Source organism: Toxotes jaculatrix, chromosome 3 (assembly GCF_017976425.1).
Source record: "Toxotes jaculatrix isolate fToxJac2 chromosome 3, fToxJac2.pri, whole genome shotgun sequence".
NCBI lineage: Eukaryota > Metazoa > Chordata > Actinopteri > Toxotidae > Toxotes > Toxotes jaculatrix.
In genome coordinates this window covers 5,946,344-5,970,128 of record NC_054396.1, presented here as the reverse complement: position 1 = coordinate 5,970,128, position 23,785 = coordinate 5,946,344, and the positions used below count along the sequence as shown (strand labels likewise).

Genomic DNA, 23,785 nt, shown 5'->3' with positions numbered 1-23,785 from the left:
CCAGCTTTCACCCGAGCTCCTGAATCCAGACAGCCGTCCTCACCAGAGCCTGAAATAAGACTGGAGCTCATACATACTGCGCTCTATCTCCTCTCAATATCTCATTATGCTCCCTGCTGCAGAGAAGAGGGGTTTTCACGGCTACACATAAGCCTCGGAAAATAATCAGGCAGCTAAGGCACTTTTCAATCACACCAGTGCATAACAACCACACACTTGTGAATTAAATGTCACAGCAGAAGCGCCTTTATTTTGCCTCCCCCCAGACTTCTAATCCCCCCCCTTCTTCTTCTTCTTCTTCTTCTTCTTCTCCTGGTGCATCGCCTTCATTATCAGTCGCTGTTTGAAGCGCTGCAGCTGCAGCAGCTGCCGCTGCTGCTGCTGTGTAGCGTCGTGAAGATCAGAAGCCTCCAAATCACTATCTGGAATCTGTACATGGATAAACATCAGTGTGTTATGAGCAGCTTCAGAGGCGCTGACAGGTGAAGTCCCTGTAAACCCCCGCCAAAACTGCCAGTTATGTTATCTGTGAGGTGATAATGCTGCACACTCCTCCTGACATGAGGCGTTTCATGAAATGGTCTCATCTTGAGTCAGTCTGTGAACGCTGCTTCTTTAAACTGTCAGAGCAGTTGGTGAATAAAATGTACACTCACCTGCACTATTTACGCAATAAAGAGGTCACCAAGTGTGAACCACAAAGACCAAGGCGACGCTTTAATCATGACTGGAAAGCCTGGTATGCTGTTGTGGGTGACTCTTTGTAAGGACGAAGAAATAAATGAAGATTTCTTGGTGATGTAAGAGTCTGATTTGACAGCTGTAACAGCAGCAGCAGCTACAAATGTACGCTGGCAGCGCAGGTTTCCCAGCTGGAAAAAGAGGTGAAAGTCCTGCTTTCAGCACTTCATTATCTCATCTCTACCTCAAACACCGAGCAGCAAAGCTGTCAAACTGTGTTCTTTAGGGCTAAGTAATCTTGTTGATGTGACGTAGTAGATTTCAGAGAAACAGTTTGACCTCAGAGTGGATTCTCCTGAAGCCCAGGGTCGTCCAAGTGAACGGGTTCATGTCAGCCTACCTCCAGTTCCCTGGATCGCTCATTAGGAGCTTGGCTGAGCACTCAAAGTTTTGTTTGGATGGCTCCCAAATGGAAACACACTTCTGGAGTCGTGCCAAGCTGTCAGCCTCATGCATGATTTGCAGGGTGAATGATGGCCGGCTGCTTGGATAGAGCAGTCCTCCAGGGCTGTCAGTGGAACAAACTTTGCGTCCAAATGAGTGAAGCACTAATCACTCAGAGCAGCTTGTTCTGACTCAAGTAATCATTCAAATTTGACTCAGAAACAACATGTGAACATGAGGGTTTTCAGATATTTTGTTCTCTCTGTAGATGGGTATGACGACGGGACTAAGGTAGAAAACTCATTGCCACAAGTACAGTTAGTATAGAAAAGGACCATAAAAACAAAACACTACATTCATGTCAGATACATTTGGTTTGCACAGCATCATATTAGATACCTGCTAACTCTAAAAACTAAACTCATAAGAAACAATGTCAACGCAGGAAATAACAAGTATTTGTGATTAGCCACACTGGATCATGAAAGAAGACTCTGCACAGCTGTTTCCATCTAAAGCCACCAGTCTGCCACCTCTGTCAGCTATCACACTGATCATAGCGCCTGATACACATGTGCAAACATTCATTAAACAGCCATTTTAAACAGGCTCCATGCAGAACTATCCAACACCTTATTAAAATTCAGGGCCCTCACCAGATTACTAGATGCTAATAGCTAATTTTGCACTCTGAGCTAAACGGGGGGAGGTTTCTTCCTAGAATACAGAACATTTTCAAGTTTATGGCAAAAAAAAGAAAACTTCTCATTTTGATCTCCCCATAAGATCTTATCTACAATGGTTTGTCTTCAAGGCTGCTCCCTGTGTGCCAGCACATCTCACACTGATACCTTCAGAGGACCATCTTGACCATGACCCTTCTGGCACGAATAAAAATTGGGGTTTAATTGTGTAAAAGGTGCATGTTCCACCAAAAAAAAAAAAAAAAAAAAAAAAAAGATCTTCTTTTTCCACAATTTCATTTTAATATTTTCTACTGGACAATGTGTTGCTGTCTACCCCATTTTATTATAGCTCTGGCTCTACTTCCTTTCTCCTGGCTGCAGATCGTCTTCCTCTCTCCCTCTCCCCGACTTCACTAGGCTGTGAAACCGCAGTTATTAGGAGCACCGATTAAATGGATGGCGCATCCCACGCAGTTTGGTCCTATTAATAATTAAGCAGGGCGAATATTATACAGTTCACATACTTAAAACATGGAGTTCAGTGAGTAGGTCAGGAATGATTACACACTGCGGGCTGACAGGCAGCGAGAAACCATTTGTTCAGCAGTAATTAGCCTAAATGATAAAGTAATGCACCCCCCATTAAAGGGAGAGAAGACAGAGCATTGAGGAGGAGACTACGACAACACATGCAGCCGCGAAGATCAAGGATTTATTCGCATGAGGACGACATAATCTCCTCAATACTGTGTTTACTCTTGAGGCTGAAAAACAACACTGATTCTGATCTCTCTCACACACACACACACACACACACACACACACACACACACACACACACACACACACACTCAAAACCAAACAAAACCCGCGGCAGTCATGTTTAATGTATTTATTATCTAAGTATGATGTCTAAATGGTGTCAGAAAGCAGCGAGCAGGCCCTGGGGGCGAGCTGTGACAGATATCAGAGGCTGAGTATCTGACCTCCAGGTGAAGATGCTTTACAAGGCTCTCAAGGCTCCAAGGTTCATCCATAATTTACTGCACCGCCGGTCATGTTAACACTATCCTTAAACCTGCTCATTATGTACCTCTGAAGCATACACACACTCTCAGACAACACACACTCACCCTCACCAAGCCTACCCTTGCGAGGCCAGACAGCCAGATAACATCAAATGACGAATGCGAGGCGACTTCTCATGCTTCGCTTGGTCACAGACGCACACGCTGTCATTTATTTTGTAAAACTGAAATACAACAGGAAACAACAACACAAATCCGTATCCGTAAACGTAAACAACAGCACACATGTTGCAAAGTAAAATGGAGCTAGCAAGCAAGCTAAACTAAACAATACGCGAGTCAGCCGCTAACATGAACACAGCACACGCTAAACACAGCACTTAAAAGTGCACACATACAATACTCACAGAGTGTAGAGGTCACAGGCTGAAGCGTGTGGAAACACAAACATCCAACTTTAACAACGCGACTCTCCCTTACTGTCTTCACTCGTTCACTCAGGTAACGACATAGACAAGAAGAGCGCTCACTCTGTCGCCGTTTTCAAAACCCAAGAAAGGAACCGAGCACTCACTCTGACACAATTTTCATGACTAACTAATGAAAAATATATCTTTTACATATTTACACTTTTTAACGCTTAACACTTGTGAATTTTAATATTATTTTCAATCTAAAGACAGCACACACAGATAGTGGGTTGCGGTTATAAAACGCTCCTCATTATGTTGTATCATCTTGACGAGCTGCAGATAATAACAAAGAGGGCAAAAGCTCTGGCAAAGCGGTCCGTTCTCAATGAAGGGGATTTAATGTCAAATATTCCAAGATGCACTGGATCGTCTGAAATGAGTGTTTCTTTTTCTGTTTAGCTCTTGGCACAAAATAGCAAGAAAATATGCAGCAGCTGTGGAAGAAGAAAAAAAAAGTCCTCCCACAGACAGGCTGGGAAAAAAAGAGGTAAAGTTCTTCAACAGAGATTTACTGTTCCACTTTATGAGCACTGAGGCTGCTGCTCAATAAATCCTTTATCATTGTGCTTTTATTGGGAGATTTGATCTCAGCAGACAGATGGGGGGCAACCCGTCTCACTTCACTCCGGTTTGGTGTGTTGTTTGAGCAGACAGGCGCAGGAGTGTGTACAGACCTAGTTATCCAGAAACCTAAATTGATCGTGTCTGCGTGATGACGCCGGCGGCTGAGAAACGCTCACTCACGAGGTGAGTAATCATGGCTGGAGCTGGAGCTTCCCCCGTAGACCTGTGCCTAAGCTCCCACGGCTCGTGCCTGAGCTCCAGTGGGTTGTGGTGGGAAACAGAGTCTGATTGAGACATCTTTATTACGATCACATCAATGGAAATGCGGCACAGAGCTCTTTAGTCAGATGTCTGGCCATAAATATAGCATCTCAGAAATAAGCAGTCATCACTGCCTGCCCACAATTACACAGCACTCTTCACAAAGAGAAATTCATTCCCTCAGAGTGGAGGTCGATGTCATATTGATTGATAGGCACCAAATAAGTGGTTCTCTCCATTGTTTACAGCTGTAAAGGTTAAATAAGGACTGCTGAGGCTTATGTTGCTCAGCATGTGTTTCATAGGAAATGGCTCCTGCTCTCATGAGCCTGGTAACAATGTTCAGAACATCATGCTCAGCATAAAATGAACTCTTGCAATTAATATCCGAGAACAGTTCGTACAGTTTGGGTGGAATGTCTCTTTAGTTTTCTGACACAGTTTCATTGGTGTTATAATAAGGAATGATGGATTTTACACATGGTGGATTTACAAATAGATCCATACCACAAGTCAGGTAAGTCTTTGTACTCCCAAACAGGATCATAAGTAACTTGTTTTGGTAGTGAGGAATAAGAGCAAAAATCTGACGTGATCTTTGACAGCATTGTCATCTACAGCTGTATATTCAGTGTCGCTGACACGTCCTTTGCTCCAGCTGGTGTAGAGCCTGGTTATCTGGTGCTGAAAAAGAATCACCAGCAGACAACAACTAGCAACAACACAAACAAAACAGTAGCCAGGAAGTGTTTTTGTTGCCACACTATTTGTGTGATGTGTGTATTTCACAACAGTGGGGGCAAGTACAACTCTGACACAAACACACACACACACACAAGTGTTAAGGTTCTTGAATATCTCACCAGTGGAGGCAAAGGGGTTTTGTCCTTACAATTATGTCCTTATATAAATTTAGCTGTTTTTGTTATTTGAAACTTGTGAGGACCAAACCACAGTGTCCTTGGCAGCAGACATTGCCACTAATGGTGGAGCCCTCCTCGCTGATAAGAAGGGAGCGGACTGTAGAAGTGGAAGATGCTCGTCTTATGGAGACCCAGCCATCGAGGCAGTCTGTCCGGTTTTAGAAGCCGGTGGCAGCGATAGGGACATCAGGGCAGGGTCCAGCAGAGTCTTTGGACACGATGACACGTTGAGCTGCTTTAAGAGGCAGGGACACCCCCTGAGGTGTTAAATGAGCTGATTCTGATGTGTGAGCCCTGTTAGAGAGCTGCGAGCGCGTGAAATGAAACAGCATTTCTACCATCACTTGTTGCCAAGGTTTCTGTAACTTCCATCCATAAATGTCACATCTCGCCACTTTGCCAACAAACCCAGATTGTACGAAGACAGCGCGATACGGTCTAAAGCTCTGGAATAAGTGAGTAGGTGGACCTCGGGTTGAGAATGTTTTGTCAACTGATGTTTCCAGGGTCCAGAGCGAATTAAAAACACAAATGTGAAGTTGTAAAAACAAACAATTTTTTGCCATTTTGTACCGGATCAGTTTGATGGTGAACAGATGGAGGAGTGTAGTGAATAAAAACTGGATCAAATGACTCACTTGAATTTGCCTCTTGATGACAACAGCTACAGAGGCAAAAATAAACATCAGTGAGCTGCAGTCAGGGATGGTGATACACAGCTATTTGAACTGCCTATCTTCCCCAGTACTTCCGGATCACGAGCGCAGGCACGGCTGTAAACATCACAGAGCTTTGTGGTTTGAGAGGGAAGTATGGCTCACTTCACCTCCTGTCTCACACATTGCCAGTATTCTGCATCAAGCCTATTGATTTCCTTTTCACATAAAAACTGGTGGTTTCTTATCTGCAGATGTTCAGCCCTTCCTCAACATATGGATCTGGTCATGGTATGGCGGTTTGGGCTGGCAGAGGGGTCGACTCCAGCGGAAGACGCTCATCTGGTCGGACCTTGACCTGAATGAAAACGATCCCGGAGAAGTTTTTCTTTTTTTTTATTTTTTAAATCTCTCTCTGTGTTGAGGCAGAGAGAGGAGAGGAGAGAGAAAGGAAGTGAGGTTCCATTTTGCTGTTCGATGAACGAGAGTCACCAGAATTAAGGCCTAGGCACCTCCTCATAATTCTTTCATCGCTTTCCAAAGAACACAGTGAACGATTGCTGATACCCTGCCTGCTCTGCGTGGATACACTCTCACAATATTTAAGGAAGGACTTTGAGAGACCTTATGAACAAACACCATAATGGCACCTTGAAAGCAAATACCAACTTGTTCCTTTTTTTGTACTCTTTCACATTTTGACTTGAAAGCCACCTTATATGTCAGGTTTTTGCCCTTGCTATTTGGGCAGTGACCTGAAAGCAATTTTCTTTGATGATATACTTCATTTATCCCTCAAGGGGGGAGATTCTCTGCGCTCCCTCTTAGAGGGGCCCCGGAGCAGGTACAGGTTAAGTATCAGGGCTCAAGGGAACCGGGGGATATACAGCCAGAGATGGAGAGAATACCAAAACATCCTGCTTGGCCTGAAGAAATGCTACTTTGATGATATATTATTAATGTTGATTAACTTTTATGAAATTCTAAAAGTAGAGTAAAAGCAATAAGCAGCTCACTAATGAACTGAAAGAAACACACAAAAAAAAAAAGTGCTCGTATGTTTTGCAGTGACGCCCTTTAAAAACATTCAGCCACAAAGCTGTTATCAGTAGCAGAGGATGAGGCGTTTGGAGGCTTCACTGATGCATAAACCACAGAGGAATTGAACAAGCCGCGCTCCCCCGGTGATAACCTCACCACCGAAGTGAATCTGCCCCTAAAACAAAACATGAACATCAGCTATTGTTTTCTGCTCACTTTCATATCTGTATGAATTATCAGTGGCAGCAGAGGAAAGCAGCCATCGGTCAGAGCTTTTAGATGGCGCATTAGCGGGCTGCTAACCAGCCTCTGGAGGGAGACATGATTGAAAGCTGCTGTCAGTACGAGGGCTCCCTCATGTCATGTGTCGCTGCACTGTGGAGGCTTCCTCTCCTACAAACACACGCTCCCTGGGACATTTCAATCAATAGTCTGCCATCTCAGACGCATACACGCTTCCTGTTTGTGAAGCAGCCGAAGACTTGAACTTGCCAGTGTCTGTGAACACACGTGTATCTGTGTGGATGAACGGCATCAATGAATCACACGGAGCAGCCGGACAAGTAGATAACTTTAACAATTTTATTTGTGAAAAACTACAAGCAAAATTCATAAATAGACATTTCTATTTGAAGCAGAGGAAAATGATCAGGTTAGCCTATAAGCGCAAAAGTCGTGCACATGCCAGAAACATGTATTATTTTAACATTATAAGCTAGACAAGGAGCCGTGATCCGCTGAAAATGCTGCGTACATTTCCACACCAGGAACATAATGTGACCATTTCACAAGGGGAAACAATGACACATCATCAAGTTAAAAAAAAAAGAAAAGAAAAGAAAATATAAAAACTAAAACTGGATTAAACAAAGAATGGAGTATTGTACTGTCCCTACAATTTTTTTTCCCCATTTTTTTTTTTTAACCGAGCAGTAACTTTAAAAGCATTGTACAAGACATTGTTATAGGAAGAAATGAGTTTGTATAATACACTTAATTGGAAATTCACGTTTAAGGTTATACAGTCAGTAAAACAAGCATTCTATATTTGGGTCTCTGACAAACAAAGCTAAAAAATGTAACCATCTTTACACAGTAAATTAAGGTTACTGGTCGCACACAAGAACAGAACTGCTTGCGCGGAAAGGAAACAGGAAACAAAAGACTTCAGCTCCAATGCCATTATTCATAGTGTTTGCTTTTGCACCTTTTTAAAATTCTATTTACAAGCAATAATTCATATACTCAGCAAATGGCCATTTGTCAATAATTTAACAATGAATCCTTTCTGTTGGAGTACTCAGTCAAGTGAATGTGGTTGCAGATAAGGCAGGTGAAAAGATGGCTTTTTGGGCCCATTTCTGACAGATTGCATTACAAAGCAGGGTTTTATTCTCAGTAAAAACTGGACAAAACACCCCCCGTGTTTTCTCCAGTTATTTACTGAGAATAAAACCCCCTTTTTTTACCCAGCAGTCCCACTTTTTTTTAGTTCTATTCACATTGCTTTTCCTCACTTTGAACACTGATTCCATATTCAGATGCGATAAAGTACATGATTACATATTAACCATAGCTCAAGAGCAGAAACAAGTTATGAACACATATCTTCCTGGACTTCAAACATTGCTTACAACACATATGATTATCATCCCTACGTGTGAAGCTGCAGGGCTTTTAAGTCAACTCAGATCAAATCCTGCCCCTCAGACCCTTTTAGGATATTTTCTGGGACGAGTTAACCTCATCTAACCTGGTTTTAGTTGCTCTGGGAGCCTCAACTGGTGAGTTGGGGCCTCTGTTAGGGCAGCTACACGTGCTGTTGTGGTCCGGCAGAGAGAGAGAGAGGAGCCGACCCAGAGCTACTTATCAGCTACGCACCCACACCTCAGACTGCTTCTCATCACCTGCACAATGAGGCAACATCCACCACCGAGAGCAGAGCCGGCAGCTTCCTTTAACTGGGCTCACAGCACTGAGAGTTCTCTGCCCCGATTTAGCCTTGCACAGAGACAAGTGGACAATAAGAACACCATTTACATGGATTATATTAGTCTTTATTTAAACTGTTATTCATCTCACACATTAGATAATTGCATTTCAAATTGTTATTCATCTGTCTATGTATCATGTCATTATGAAATTCCTTTGGTCCTTCAATAAATAAAACTAAGATATCATATACACATTTATTCTTTATACAATTTCATACAGTTAAAAGGAAATTATGTTGGTCTAGTATCAGCTAAGGTGAAAGTGAGTTAAAACCCTTAAATAAGCCTTGCTGTTCTAAAAATTGAAAGAGCAATTGTGTTCTATTAACTACTGCAGTATTTTTTTTTTAACCTTCAATGACAGGAGTCTTAAATTAATAAAAAAATAAAAACAAGTCAATTGAATTGTCGATCTTTGTTAAATTGTTCACGTCTTTGCACTTGTTTTCTGGGATATCAGGTTGAGAGAATGAAGATTCAAAGTCAGGACCACAACAAAAGAAAAAGAAAATCAATTCACAACAGTTTGACAACACAGGTCTATTTTACAGTTCGTTATGGTTTCACCAAGTGGAACTGCGTGTAACCCTCCTTCAGTCTCAACAGAAAGAACTCTGGCTCAGGAGATGAGAGGACAGCTCTACCTTCAGCCGGAGAAAACTCAATATTTAAGTATGGAATGCAGAAAATATTAACAGCTTTTAGTGTTTTACACAACAGCCTACACTGTACAGTTAAGGACATAAGATACTGTATAAGAGATCTGCTATAGCATACTAAATCATAGACAATCTAGTTGAAAAAGTCAGGTGTCTGAACTTCAGGTGATCTTCTTCTGATTGACCTGTACAGAACAAGCAGATGGACCCAGTGGAGGTCCAGACAGTGTTCAGAGTGAGACAGTGTTGTTGAGAAAAGTGAATGAGAATTTGATTCATCAGCACTTTGTCACATTGAGTGAATGGGCAATCCCAAATCTGCAAAACCGCTTCACAGTGTATCTAGCACCAGTGTGAGTGTGTGTGCTGTGTGTGTTTGCATGTGTGTGGTGTGTGTGTGCGCTGTCTGTCTGTGACTCGAGTCTTGTCCTATTATTTTCAAACTGTAATAAAAACACTGAAGGAACGATCGATCGGCAGAGCTACACAGCAAAGCTTCAACATAAAAAGGAGAATATCAAAGTATACAGGTGCAACAGGTAATAAATAAGGGTAATAATAGTTTAAAGTTATTAAAATGATGGTGGTTATTGTGCCCAGCGAAGAATTCTTCTTTACAAAAACAAAAAAAAAGTCGACTTGGCCTCACATCCACATACAAATATAAAACAATACATACAAGTGTCTGGATGCTACCGCAAGTAGGGGGGGGGGGGGGGGGGGTTTGGGATGGGGCCGTTATTCTTTGTAGCCCAGCTCTCCTTGCCTGTGCCATGGGTGTAACCACGAGGGAAGTTCTCCAAGCAGGGCGTTTGTTTCCCCGACAGGCGCACCACACTGTTCCTCTCAGCCAGCCAGATCCTCTCAGCATCCAGGAGTGGTCATGGAATGGAGGCAGGGCAGCAATGGGAAAGGTGAAATCTCTCCCCCTATGGGATCCATAGTGTCCAGAAACGTGGGGGGAAAAAGGGGGAGTGGAGCAGGGTGAGGACGGTGGGGAAAGGGGCGGGACCTCAGAACGACTCATCGTGCCCCACAGAGAGATCCCCTTTAGGTGTGGAGGCGCGTGATGAGCCCTTGTCCATGCTCTCGGAGCCGGAGCTCTGGTGCTGCTGTTCGGAGCCCGCGCTGGACGTGATGGTGGACGAGGACGTGGAGGAGGAGCGGGTCTTCTCCTTAAAGTCTGTTATAATAACCGTCACATTCCCTACGGTGATAGCCAACTGCTGGGCAGTGCTCCGGTCAATGTTCTTCAGTTTGGGTCTGACAGGCATAGACAGAGAGAGGGGAAAAAAAAAACAAACCTTAATAACCAGAAATGCCAGCCACAATATGTGTGTCTCAGCAACAACAAGGGGGAGGCTGCCAGCACTGTGGGGGCGGCTGCACTAAATTGCTCAATTCATCGGGTGACACATGAACAGCAGAACAAGTGTATATAAAGTGAGAGTGGGTGTTCAGTGTAAAAGATCATTTGTGAATCATCTGAGGTTTCCCACTGGCCTAGTGCTGCATGAGCTTCTCTAAAAGAGGTGCTGAGGAGTCAGCCCATGCAGAGTAGAAGAAGATGCTACTCACCTGGAAATGTGCGAGTTCTTGTTGGTCTTGGTTGCTGATTTGCCAGACTGTATGCTGTGTTTATCACTGGGTGGGCTCTGGTGGTTGTCTGATTTGGGTCTGGAAGAGAACAGACGCACAACAGTGAGGATAACACCAACACAGGAGACACAGAGAGAGACACAAGCGAAGCCTCGACATTTATCCTGACCTGGTCTTTTTGCTGCTGGGCTTCTTCGTGACGGCTGGGCTGATGTCCTTCTCTCTGTCGGGTTTGTCTTTGATTGGCTGTTCCTTGTCGCTCTTGTCCTTCTCAGGGATGTCTCCGTCTGGCCTCACTCTCTCTGGACGCTCACCCTCCGGGCGTCCCTCGCCATTGGCACGCTCTCCTTCTCCGTCGGTGCGCTCCTTGTCTGTGCGCTCGCTCCTCTCCCTCCGCTCCTTCTTGGGCGGGGGAGGCATCGGGTACTGCTGAGCCACCTGCTGAGCAACCAGCTGGGAGTTGATCCTGGGTTTCCTGTGGAGGGGATCCAAGGTACAAACACGGATTAGCCTCATAGTGGAGCTGTGAGCTGACTCTGGCCACACACCAACATAGTTACGGTACCGCTGACAAAGAGAGGTGGCCGAACCTAGAGGCCGGTGAAGGAAAAGAGCTGCTGCGGAGGAGGCAGGTTTACGCAGCCGCTTCCTGGTGGAGCAGCCCTGTTTTGAGGGCTAATCTCATTAGCTCGCCGCTGTAATAAAATGAATGCACAGGATCACAAGGTGGGACATTTGCAGCACGTCACTTAGGTCCTCTAATCTGATTACAGCAGGGTTGGCCCCATTTGTGACAGACTGAGATTCAGCTGAACATGGTGGAGCTGCTCCACCAGCAAACACAGAACTACTTTGTCCCCTTTTTGTCTCATTTTCAAACACACGCACGTAAACACAAACCACAGCCTCTTTGACTTTGATCATTCTTTCTCAGCAAAAACAATAAAAGCGAGGAAGATTAATGTCACATGCAACAATTTTAAAGAATCCCTCTGATTTCCCACTGAACTGAGACAAACATGCATCCCGCTCCACCAGCTGTGCCGATGAACAGGGCCTGAAGTTGTGAAGCAAAATGCTAACCCAAAGCCCAACTGCCCGGCTAACACACACACACACACACACACACACACACACACACACACACACACACACACACACACACACACACACACACACACACACACACACACACCTGCAGCATAATGGACACCAGCTGGCAGCATCTGGGGTGGGGTGGGGGGCTCGGGGGAGAGGGAAGGTTGGCTGCAGCCTTCCAGAGACTCCGATTCAGCCGAGACCAAACTGTAGCCAGCAACATGGATAATCACAGGCCAGCGCTGGGCAAGCATGGTGAGGAGTAAACCACAAGTACGCTCACACACACAAACACGCACTTGAAAAGCTTAGCGTGCAAACAAACAGCCTGGCATGGCTCGATGGCTGCTCAGGAGGCCTTTCAACAGGAACACAACAAGTTATACTAGCTAGCTGTGTATACTCAATCCTTCCAAACCCAATTCTAGTCTTGGCAGGAAGAGTTTTTTTTCCTGATATCCCACCAGTGGAGAAAAGGGCCCTTGATCCTGGGGACTGCTTTATGAGACCTGTGGTCAAGTGGGGACTGTTGAAAGTTGTAGAAACTCTGTCAGTCTGAGTGTCAGGCCAGATAAACAAGTGTTACTGCTGGAAAATGAGACTCTCCCAGTGAAAACAAATGTTTTTTTGGCTTTGCCACGGGAATGAGCTACTGTGAAACGGGTCTACGACCAAATGCATGAGGCAAAAACAGACCAAAGCTCAGTAGTGTGTCAGACCGATGATGCTGATTTCAGCGGCTTGCTGTTGAGAGTGGTTTTCAGACAGCTGCTTAAGTGGTTAGCCCCAGTGTTTCAATTTGGCAACATCATATGGTCAGTCCAGTTACTGTTGTTTCTGCGCTGCCATCCTCTCAACCCAAGTCTTTCAAAATTGACTCTCCGCTCCCACAGTCCACAGTCTCTGAGTGGCCTAGCACTTTTAAACTCTAACATTTTGTCAATCTTTCCTCTATTGTTCAGTCCAGTTTTTTTCCTGACTTTTTTTTCCCTCTACTGCTCCATCAAACTCATTTAGTATCCTCCTGCTGCAGCCCATTACACACTGAGAGAGGCTTTGAGGAGGGGGTGGGGGTGTATAGCCGATCAGAAGGCAATCAATCGGGGTATAATAGAGCATCATGTCGTAATGCTTGAACTACACTCCAATCAATACACCAGCTGTGGCGAATGCTGATGAGCCCTGGGCTGCTGATCCAGTATCCATTAGCTGCTGTGGTTCTCTGGAGCCTGAGGCTCTTTCTAGCTCCTGCCCTTGTGTGAGGCAACCTCTGGGGCACTGAAGAAGGTGAGAATTAAGAGGGTGACATGGGAGTGAAATTCTCCTCCCATCCCATCCTAGCGTCATAATTGCCACCCCTATCCTGTTCCCATTAAATTGATCCCAATTCCACTTCAATCTAGAGTAATTACTTGCCCTGTTAAGTGTTAGAGCCTCTTCTTATAGTGCGTGAATAAACCTATCTACGCTCAGCAATGCTTTTAAATGCTTAAGTGATTCATTTGATAATTAATCATGGAGCGATGATATTGAGTTTATAGCACTGGACCCATCACCAATACTGACACAACACAAACGGACTCATTCTACAAATTACTCATTTTCTAAATTCACATTGAGCAAATAATACGTGTCATGCTGAACTAGCTTTGGCATTTAAAACAAATGTCAAATGATATTAATATAAATTCCTCCAGACTCCTGTGCATTTCTGAGCCATGTTTTTTTTTTTTTTTCGTGTCCTGTCCCCATGCTGGTGACATTCCGATGCAGTCCACCCCATGGAAATCCAGTATTTCCCCGGAGCACTACGGGATTCTTGATCAAGTGTCAACATCTGGTGGGAAACTGTCAACATGCCACTGTGACAGTGTGACAAAAGAACTGAAGTTTTGGGTACGCATTAGAAAACAGCAGTGATCAAAGCCACAATAATGACATGTGCTCACCCACATACACCCGTCACAAAAAATATTTGTCTCCCTAACCCGCAGCCACGAGTAAACAGATTGTGAGCACAGACGGCGTTCGACGAGGCCAGAAATCGTTTTGTATCGCAACGAGAGCAGTTAGCCAAGGAGGTGGTGAATAAGTGATTGATAAGGTCCACGCCTCCTCTGCCTGTTGCGGAGCTGAGGCCCTGGTCAGAGCCTGAGATTTGTGTCAGCAGCGGCAGTGGTGGCAGAAACAGACCTGGTAGTTAAGCAGTGATTCAGTGCCAGCTGTAAGTCAGCCATGAGATGCTGCTGGCATGATAGAGCCACCGCTCTCTCTGCCCCATTATTTATTTACTGACCACACATCATGGCTTTTGCACGGCACTGCTCTGTGACTCATTAACATGGCTGGGGATTCTGCATGGCACCACATGTGTGCTGGAAAAAGTCTCCATCTGCCTAAAAATATACTTCATATTCAAAATTAATTCCAGTTCATACTTAAATCATCTGTCCACATCATTGGGTATAGAGTGTACTAATTACTGCAGCATTGCCAAAAATTACTCCACAACTGAACTATAGTATTTTGCAAACATCCAGATCAAACAGGAACGGTGTCCTGTCTATGACACAAGGGGCACTGGAAATGATACTGGGAGCAGAACCAGGAGTGAACCCCAGGGTCCAATTGCAGAAACTGCTCCAACTTCCCACTGCTGCCAATGTATTCCTAGGGAATCAGTGCCAGTGAGTGTGTGTGTGTGTGTCAAGTGTATAAAGCCTGCTGTCGAATCATTTCCCACTGTGAGGGCTTACAGCATATTACCTCCCCTGCGCACAACAATAGGCCATGATTGACAGCTCCTCCTATGCTTGCCCCTAAATTCCACCTTCTGGGGGGATGGAGGAGTTGGGACACTCCCTCCACGGGATGCTCTGAAATAACTATCATCAGGCTTAAAAGCTCCTAATTCAGTCACAGTGATACCCATAGTTAGACTGCTCCACTCAGCCTAAACCACCCCAGAAACAGACACACCTCTGCTCAGCTGGTGCTCTCGCTGGCCAGGAGCAGCTGATAGTGTGAGCCAAGAGCAAAAGCTGAGGCTGCCGTTTCAGAGGAAACTCTTTCTACAGAAACCAAAAACAATGAGCCTGAGCACTTCATGGAGAGACAGGGTAATGAAGAGAGTGAGTGAGCGATGGAGAGTGTGATAGAGAGAGAGAGAGAAAGAGGGAGAGGCGCAGGAAAGCCCTCATTAACACAGCTCTTTTATTTGAAGTGCTGTGTGGAGGACAAGCAATTATTTCCTGCCAGGCTGAGTGAATGCAGTGGCAGACAGCTGAGCGAACAGGGGAGAGAGAGTGAGACAGCCAACAGACAACAGTCTTCCTCAATCATGGACAGCCCACTGAAGAGCTCAGACTATTTAACATCACCCACTCACTCATTAAGACTTTGTACATAACCGCATTTAAACAGTTTGAGCGTGGGCTCCTTGTCCACAGTGATGCAAAAAGTCGTTGAGAAACATGAATCCTCTCTTCACATACATTCACCAGTGACCTGGTTTCCCCTCACATAGGACTGAGAGAGCATCACAGCCTCGGTCTCGAGCAGATCCAACATGTGAGAATGCCACAGGGCTTTAGTTTGATCACAGCACCTCCGTATGATGCGCAGGCAACCATGTGACCGATGATCTACAGGCAGCCTGTGTCCACACATTGTACGCCTTGATTATTATGCAGAAATATGCGATGCCCGACCTTCACTCAGTTGTTAGTTAGGCTAAGCAAAACACACACCGCTTTGTATAATGCAATACAGTTCAACAGCGTCACAAACTGCAGCCTCCAAAACCATCATACAGTTGAATCAACGTGTCCTTAGCACAGGTTCAACAAAAACTGAACAGCCTAACCATCATGAAGGTAGGATTTATTGCAGGGCTGTTGTTTTGTACCACATTAGTTTCAGCAAGGTGCACACAATAAACTGACAAGTGAGTGTATGTTCCCTGTGAGGAAATTCTTGATCAGTCTGAGCCTGAAGTGCTGTCACCTCTAGCCATCCGTGGGTAAAGTAATCTGTGTGAGCGAGTGTGCTGGGGAGGTTGAATGAGGATAACACCTGAAGAGCAGCCTGGGGCTATAGTGCTTCTCAATTCATTCCCACTGCCCACCAGAGGCATTAAGCATTCATCCTTTCATCCGTCCCTTCCAGTCAGGATTTTGAGGGCTTAATGTTTCTGTCACTTCTTCCCCTCTAACCTCTTCACCTTACTCCCCTTTTGGGGGTCTCTGGATCCCCCACAATGTTTCCATCAAATTTCTTTTGGTGCCCTGTCTGTATGCTCGGCAGGCTCCCAGAAAGCATCTACACCCCACACCTTTTCCTTAAACAGCAAAATAGCACAACAGTCAGGTATGGCATTTAGTTCCTGCAGTACTGAGTACTAACAATACTGGACAGAGCAAAGGAATGCAGGGAAATCTCTCAGAGATATCTCAACTTCTCTGCAACAACTGCAAACCTTATGCACCATGCTGGCTGCCAGGAGTGTGTTTTTGCTTCTCCTGACAAGCTGAAAAATAGTCTGGCCGTCTGAGTTTCTGTACATTTGAGTGAGACGGACACGAGCCAGAAAAAAAGGAGGTCTGTGACAGAGGAATTAAAAGAGGAAATGTCGAAGTTTGTGTCTGCTTATGTGTGAAAGACACATCTTCACACTGAAAGGTCTTTCCTTTCCATGGCAGACCTTTTAGGCTATGAACTGGCTGGCATCAGGGCAGACTGACAGCGAGAGACACTAAGCATGTACGAGCTACTTCCATCAGAAGAACTGTGTCACACTGCTCAGTATCACTCATTTGTTTTCCTCCTCTCTCCACTGCCTCTCCATCATTGTCTCTGTCTTCCTCTCTGATCTCTTTTCACTTTCTCCCTGTGCGTTAGCCCCCCCCCCCACCACCCTCCCTAAATCCTGCTGCGGCTTTAAGTAGGTCTCTTCTTCACCTTTCTTCACCCTCTCTCCTGCTGCGTGCCTCTGGTGTGCGTGAGTTATCTGTCAAGTAGACCCGGTCACACTATCTCGCTGCCGTCCAGTCATCTTCTTTCCTGTTTGCTTTAGTATAAACACAGCCTGGTTTGAATTTACTCAACAAATCATCAAGCAGCACTGCCAAAGGGGACACCGCACCTTCACAGCAGGCTCTCGTGTTCTACACAATGGGAACCACACCAAGCAAGCAAACAAAAACACAGTGGGGAAACCTGACACCAAGAGGTCAAATGCAAAGCCTCCAACCAAGATTCAAATCTACCAAACTGAATATTTCTGGACTACTGCTTCTCGATAACACCCAGACTAACCATGGATAACTAGGTTTCAAACTAGAATAAAGATCAATAGGATCAAAACATGTGAAATTACCAGGAAAATGGTCAATTCTGGTTTTTCTCTAGATCTCTGTAAGATTCGACGCGACATGTCGAATGGTACTGTTCGTCTCCCATGCATAGATGGTGGTGCTGGTAGAGACAGAAGAGGCTGTCCAGTCTCCCCCTCCCTGGGTAATGATGTGCTTCGCTCTGCTTTAGCCCCTGGAGACTCTTGGCTGAGTGAGCACATCCCCCTTGCAGCCCCCCCCCCCCCCCCCCCCCCCCCCCACCCAACACACACACATAAATGTCCAGACGCTATACTCCACTCTGTCTCTTCACCGCTCTGTTTCTCTCCTTGTCCTCTTTTGCCCTCTCCTTCTCCTTACTCCTCAGCTAGCTGTGACTCCATACTTGACAACTCCCTTGCTCCCTGCCTCCTTGTCCTCATATGCTTTTTTTTCCTGTAGTTTCCCAAGACACCTCACTCCCTCACTGTCACACTCATTTGCTTGCCTCATCTTTTTCCTGAATGGGAGGAGCCCCAGTTCAACAGCTCTCTCAACATTTCTCTGTTTTGTCAGATTGCCAAATTGGCTATTGTATTTAATCACTCACACTCTGCCAAATCCCATGAAGTAATTAAGAACTTTTAAATCCAGCAATTAACGTAAAGATTAGGGCTACCCGCTCGTGCTTAGGGTTTTAGTGCAGATGCTGATAATGCTGGATAAGCAAAAGCAGTTTCCTCTGAGTGGGGGCTGCTGTGGGGGCATGGGGTGGGCGAGGAAGTGCAGATATAAATTGAGCGCCAGCATGTCCCTCTTATGTAATTCCATTATCCTCGACAATTTGCCTTAATGTGACAGTGGGAGAATCCACGGATTATAATGACTCTATTCCATCATTGTAAAAGAAAGAAAGGCGCACACACACACACACCGAGACACACATAAACACACACTGCAATCATTTTCCAATAACTGTACAGCCTCAACACTCACAGAGAGAGAGTGAAAGAAAAAGAGGTGCACTTTTACTTTTTTGGCTCAAGTACTAACCCATGGCTTTACGGTTGGGTATCATTTCGATTGTATTCATTCTAATTCTGCTTATCAGTCTTGCTTCTAACATTCATAATCTGTGGATTCATGGGTTTCCCATATGATCTTAATATAAGGCTCCAAACCAAATGCAAAACACCTTCACTTAAGCACATTTACATCTGTAAACATCCACAGAATCATGTACAGTCACTGCCTATGATTGTTTTATTTAAGTTTGTCACAGTGATTGCAAAGACACATCATCAGTATAAACAGGCCACAGGTGACTGAAAAGAAAAACTTTTCTCTCACAACACAGCCTCACCTTTCAACAGACTACAACAAAAGCTGGCTCTTATGAACCTTCAAAGACAGCCTGGTGACACAGACACAGACAGAAGACAGAATTACGTGCAAAACATTTCATGTGTTGTTTTCATTTGATGGAGCCCGATTCATCGGGCTTTTAAGAGTGACGCCTTTACAACATGTTTCACACCGCCAATCCAAATTTCTTCGTCAGGTTGGGTTTGTTTTGCTAAGTAAACAGTACTCCACCCACCGAGATCACCTGACAAAAATTAGTATTAGATCTCTATCCAGCTTCTCCTTTAATCTTTCTATCTGCATTCAGTGCTGGTTAACAAGTATCAAGTTGCTTTGATTTCTGTTCAAATGATATTTTAAAATTCATGGAAAGAACAAAGAATTTGACTTCTTAGACCATTTTCTGGTGGCCTTATGATTAAACCCCTGTATCTCATACTGCTGTATACATAGAACATCCGTTTTCAGTTGAGTGTCCTTGCAGCAGTCTGAGTTTCAACTAAACTGTGAACCATTTAAGTTTATTTAATCAAGTCAGCGCACTGCATTTTCCTAACAAGTAAGAGACACCCATTTGTTCTGTTTTATATGAAGCACAGATGGAAGCTACTTGAAATGGCTGACAAGAGAGCAACAGTGCACAGATAACAGCACAGCAGTCAAAGACTGGAGGTACCTCAAGACTTCCTGTGATCACCACCATCAATCACCTTTAGAGGGCTCCTAATGGTTTCTCCCTGGGCCCCGGGGCTGCCAGAGGTGCATACCAAACACCACCACAAAGCAAACTGATGTACAGCAACATGGTGTCACGTTCACACAGTGATCCGGTTCGGGTGCCAGAAACATTTAAATATGATAGCATGCACCTCACAGGGGATGGTAATGCAAGCCCTCCTCCAATTACCAAAGGAACAGGCAGTGAATGCAGAGGCTGAAAACTTGGACTTGTAGATTAGCAGCGAGGTCAGGTGCAAAAAGCAGAGTGCTTTCTAGTTTAAGAGTCAGAGTGGCAGAGGCTTGATTTAGCCTACTTGGGTATCGTGTTACATCACTGAGCTGGACTGGGTCAACAGGTTCATTAGGCTGCGCTCGGCTGGGGAGAACGGGGCCTCTCCCCGCATGCTGATGCCACAGCTCTCGTTAACACACATTCTTGCCTCCATTAGCGCAAATCAGAGCTGCATGACCCACGGTTACCTAGCTTACTTACCACAGGCAGAGGACAAAGTGTGATTCAAGTCTCGCAGAGTGTAAGCCACTCTGTGTCCATCACAATGGATCATGTTAATTGTGCGTTCTCCATCGACACCTGCGGAAACAGCTGGTGTCTCAATGGCCCAGTGCGGACAGTGAGAGATGGATGTATCAAGCTTAAGGGGTTGGAAACATTCATCTGGTCTTAGATTTCGTTTAGGACAGGTAGGGAGACCTTATGCGTGACTTAAAGGGCAGGTAGAAACCACATCAATACACTAGTCTCTGCTGACTACATCCTGTTGTACTCACAGCTTTTCCGGCGTACATGAAGGTGTGACTGACTATGATTCTAACTTCAGCTGCATCCATCTTCTCCTTACTACAGTCAGCTACAGCCAATACTGGCGACTGTGGGAGGAGTGTGTGTAAAGAACTAGCTTCCACACATTTACCCCACGTAAAAAACTAGTCAATTTAAACATGGTTTAAATATAACCACTGACCGCACATATCAATACCTAAATTGATCTATCCTGCAGAAAACACAAAATCATGACTTCAGCATCAAGAAAAGAAGTGTTTTGACTTCGACCAGCAGTGAGGAACTCTAATTAGTGAACACACGCCTCCTCATGCATAAAAGCACATTCAAAGCAGAGCCTCAGATAAAAGCAGCAAGACAAACATCCACACATAGCCTTAAGTGTGAATCATTTAGCTAAGAGCATGTTGCTTTGTCCCATGCTTTGCTGGAACACATCACACAGTGAAGAAAAGACAGCTAATTAGTACTCATTAGAATAAGAGGCAGCCCCACAACTACACAATTGCATTAATCAAAGGTTAACTATTCAGATCAAACAGCAATGTGTCACAAACACTTCAGTGATGTCAAGTTTACCAAATAGAGGCAACTGGGCTGTTGCCAAAGCACAGTGGCAGGATGGGTATGACATGCTTGTCTCTGCTTCCTGCTTTCACGCAGCGTGCTCAGCCTGCATCATCAGCTGTGGTCTTAAGCTACATGCTGCTGGGAAAAGCTCAAAGGGGGGAGGGGACCCAGACAATTAAGACTAAACTCAATCTTTAGGATTCTCGGTAACCCAGCGTGAAGTGTGTTCTCCCCGTTTGCGGTGCGCCAGGGGTGTCAGTCGAACAGCTCATTGTAAAACCACAGCTGGAAAGGTTAGAGGGCAGGGTGCTTGTCAACAAACCCACAAATGACTCATCTATCTCTCCACCTCATCATGCAACTGATGACATGAGCAAACAAACTCACACAGCGGCACACGCAACTTATCATCAAAAACATTCCCCAGAACAGAAGGAGGCGGCGTCAGTATACACAAAACCGAAAGGGAATCCCGTCACAATGTTTAAGCTATACAGTGATTTCATCTCAGTTTCCCATAAGACGCTGTCTTCAGCTGACATCATAAAATTTTATTCTGAGTTCATCTTAGGGGAAAAATGTCTGGGACATACAAGCCTGTTACAATAAATGATGATATGATTAATCTGAAGGTTTTTTTTTTTTTTTCAGAGTAAATGAGAGTGAATTCACTTGTAAACAGCTTTGAGAACAAAACAAGTTTGTGGCAGTTTTGGAAATGATTAACCATAGCCAAACGTATGGACTGACATTAAAAACTAGAAATTGGATTTCTGAAATACTGGGAAAAAAAACCTAATGAACCTCATGTAAACACTTGTGTCACACCAGGTTGGGCATGAAACAACATAAGCTTAAACTACATGGCACGAGGGGAAAAAGTCCGATGGATGCTGAAACATCAAAAACACACATCTGGACTTTGTGTCTCTAATCCCGCTCACAACTACTCCTCTTAACCTAAGAAATACAATCTTTCCCTCACTGTATAACAGCTTTGTGCACAGTAAATTTGACTTATCAGACCAATAAAATAATCTCTGTAATCCTACAGGTAGGTGAAATTCGCATACATGCATTCACCTTGTTTCACTCCATGAAAAAAAAAATCAGCCCTTTCGCTGTTGCTCTGTTGATGTACTGTAGCTGTACAGCCATCATGAAGTATGGTCCCTCTTCCCCACCCCACCACCCCCCCTCTGGCTAGTGAAGCAGCCAGCCTACCTAGACGAATGCACAGAAGCAATGCAATGTTAGTCGCATAAAATGAGAAACTACAGATAATCCAGAGGACGGCAGAAGATGTTTGCAAGATTGTCCATCAACAAGTCCCCGTTCGCTCACAGACAAATAGGCTGTCGATCAAAGTTGTCATTCCCATAAATTGCGATGCAATGCTGCTGCAGCCAGCCAAGCAGGGGGAAAACGAGACGCTCAGACGAGAGGGGGAGAGAGAGTGAGAGAGGGAGGGAAAGGGAGAGAGAGAGAGAGAGAGAGAGAGAGAGAGAGAGAGAGAGAGAGAGAGAGGGAGCGCTACGTTACCTTGTGGATGTGCCCTTCCTCACATCGCAGATGCTGCATTTGAAAGCCTCGGCGGTGTTCCTGAACGTGCAGACACTACAGTCCCAGTAGCCGTCGTCAGCGGTCTGTTTGGCTTGTCTTTTTGGCCTTACAAATGAGACAAGTGTTAAGGTCAAGTTAGTTTAAGAAATACCACCAACATATTCCGTGGATTAACAAGAAAGGAGAATGTGGCAAACATAACCTGTTGTGTAATATACAAGCCACTTAGTGCAGCACAAAGCATGGTGGTGGTGTCACTAATATTGGGTTCGAGTCCCGGCAAGTAGAGCTCCTTGGTTAATAAATCCCCTCAGAGGCGAAGCGGACGACTATCCACACCGTCCGATTGTATCGCCAGCTAGGCTAGCGGGCAGGCAAGCATTGCTAAAATTTTCGGCATCGAAGCTTAGCATGTCGGCTAACAAAACCAATATCAAACCATGTCAATTTCGACATTGACCCTCCAAAAGGCTTCACTGAGACGGAAGAGCGTTTCAGGGAATGCCAGGCGTATCCTCTGAAAAAATTCCCTTTGTCTGTTAAGTGACTGGGTTGTAGGGAGCGAGAAGCCGCCATAGTGACTGCACTATTCTAGCTAGCTGTGGCATACCAACTGAAAAAGGGAGAAACGATCCCTGTGAGAGAGAAATGCATCCGAATATCGAGCCCAAAACGCACAAAACAAGTATAAATCGAAAGCGGGCGGTCGCATTACCTGGTAGGGCTCTTTTTGTCGCCCATGGTGAAGAATAGTCCTCGGAAATAAGAAGAAAAAAGGGCCTCCTTTAATTGTCAGTGAGTGTAGTAGGATCCAGATAGAGCCGCTGCTGAAGCTGTTGGCAGACAGGCTCCACTCAGCGCTGGCTCGAGGCACGGCACAGCGACTGACTGCACTACACCACGTGACAGCCACCGGGCCAATCAGAGTGCGAGTCGGTTTAAAAGTCTGGATGGATATTTAGTGGCTGTTTTAATAACGACCAGAGATTTTTGATAGACTTCACCTCAACCCACACACATACATAAAGTTTCTGAGGAGGCGTTATTGATATAATAATAATAATTAAAAAAAAACACAACAAAACAAGTGACATCAGAAGTGATCTTCACACAGGTGGAGTTCTGTTAACAAAAACTCTCTTTTATTTCTGGTTTATGGAGGAAAAAAACACAGAGGCAGTATTCCAGCTCATTTATAGCTAATAATAATAATAATAATAATATTTTTAACAATTACGGTGTTACAGAAATATCTAAGATGCACCAACTGTTCTTGACTAGAAAAGCCAGGAGTTACATGTTGCACACCAGCATTACAGGATGCT

General features: G+C 44.8%; 1 protein-coding gene across 1 annotated transcript; it reads right to left on the bottom strand.

Moving 5' to 3' along the window:
* Positions 1–7,396: 7,396 nt before the first annotated feature.
* rybpb (RING1 and YY1 binding protein b) lies at positions 7,397–23,303 on the bottom strand. The gene is made up of 5 exons (XM_041034472.1): positions 23,176–23,303; positions 22,440–22,565; positions 11,179–11,484; positions 10,989–11,087; positions 7,397–10,673 (listed from the first exon to the last, which is right to left on the bottom strand). Exons 1-5 carry the CDS (start codon positions 23,199–23,201, stop codon positions 10,424–10,426), a joined length of 807 nt encoding a protein of 268 aa, XP_040890406.1. The 5' UTR covers positions 23,202–23,303; the 3' UTR covers positions 7,397–10,423.
* Between the last annotated feature and the right edge of the window lie 482 nt (positions 23,304–23,785).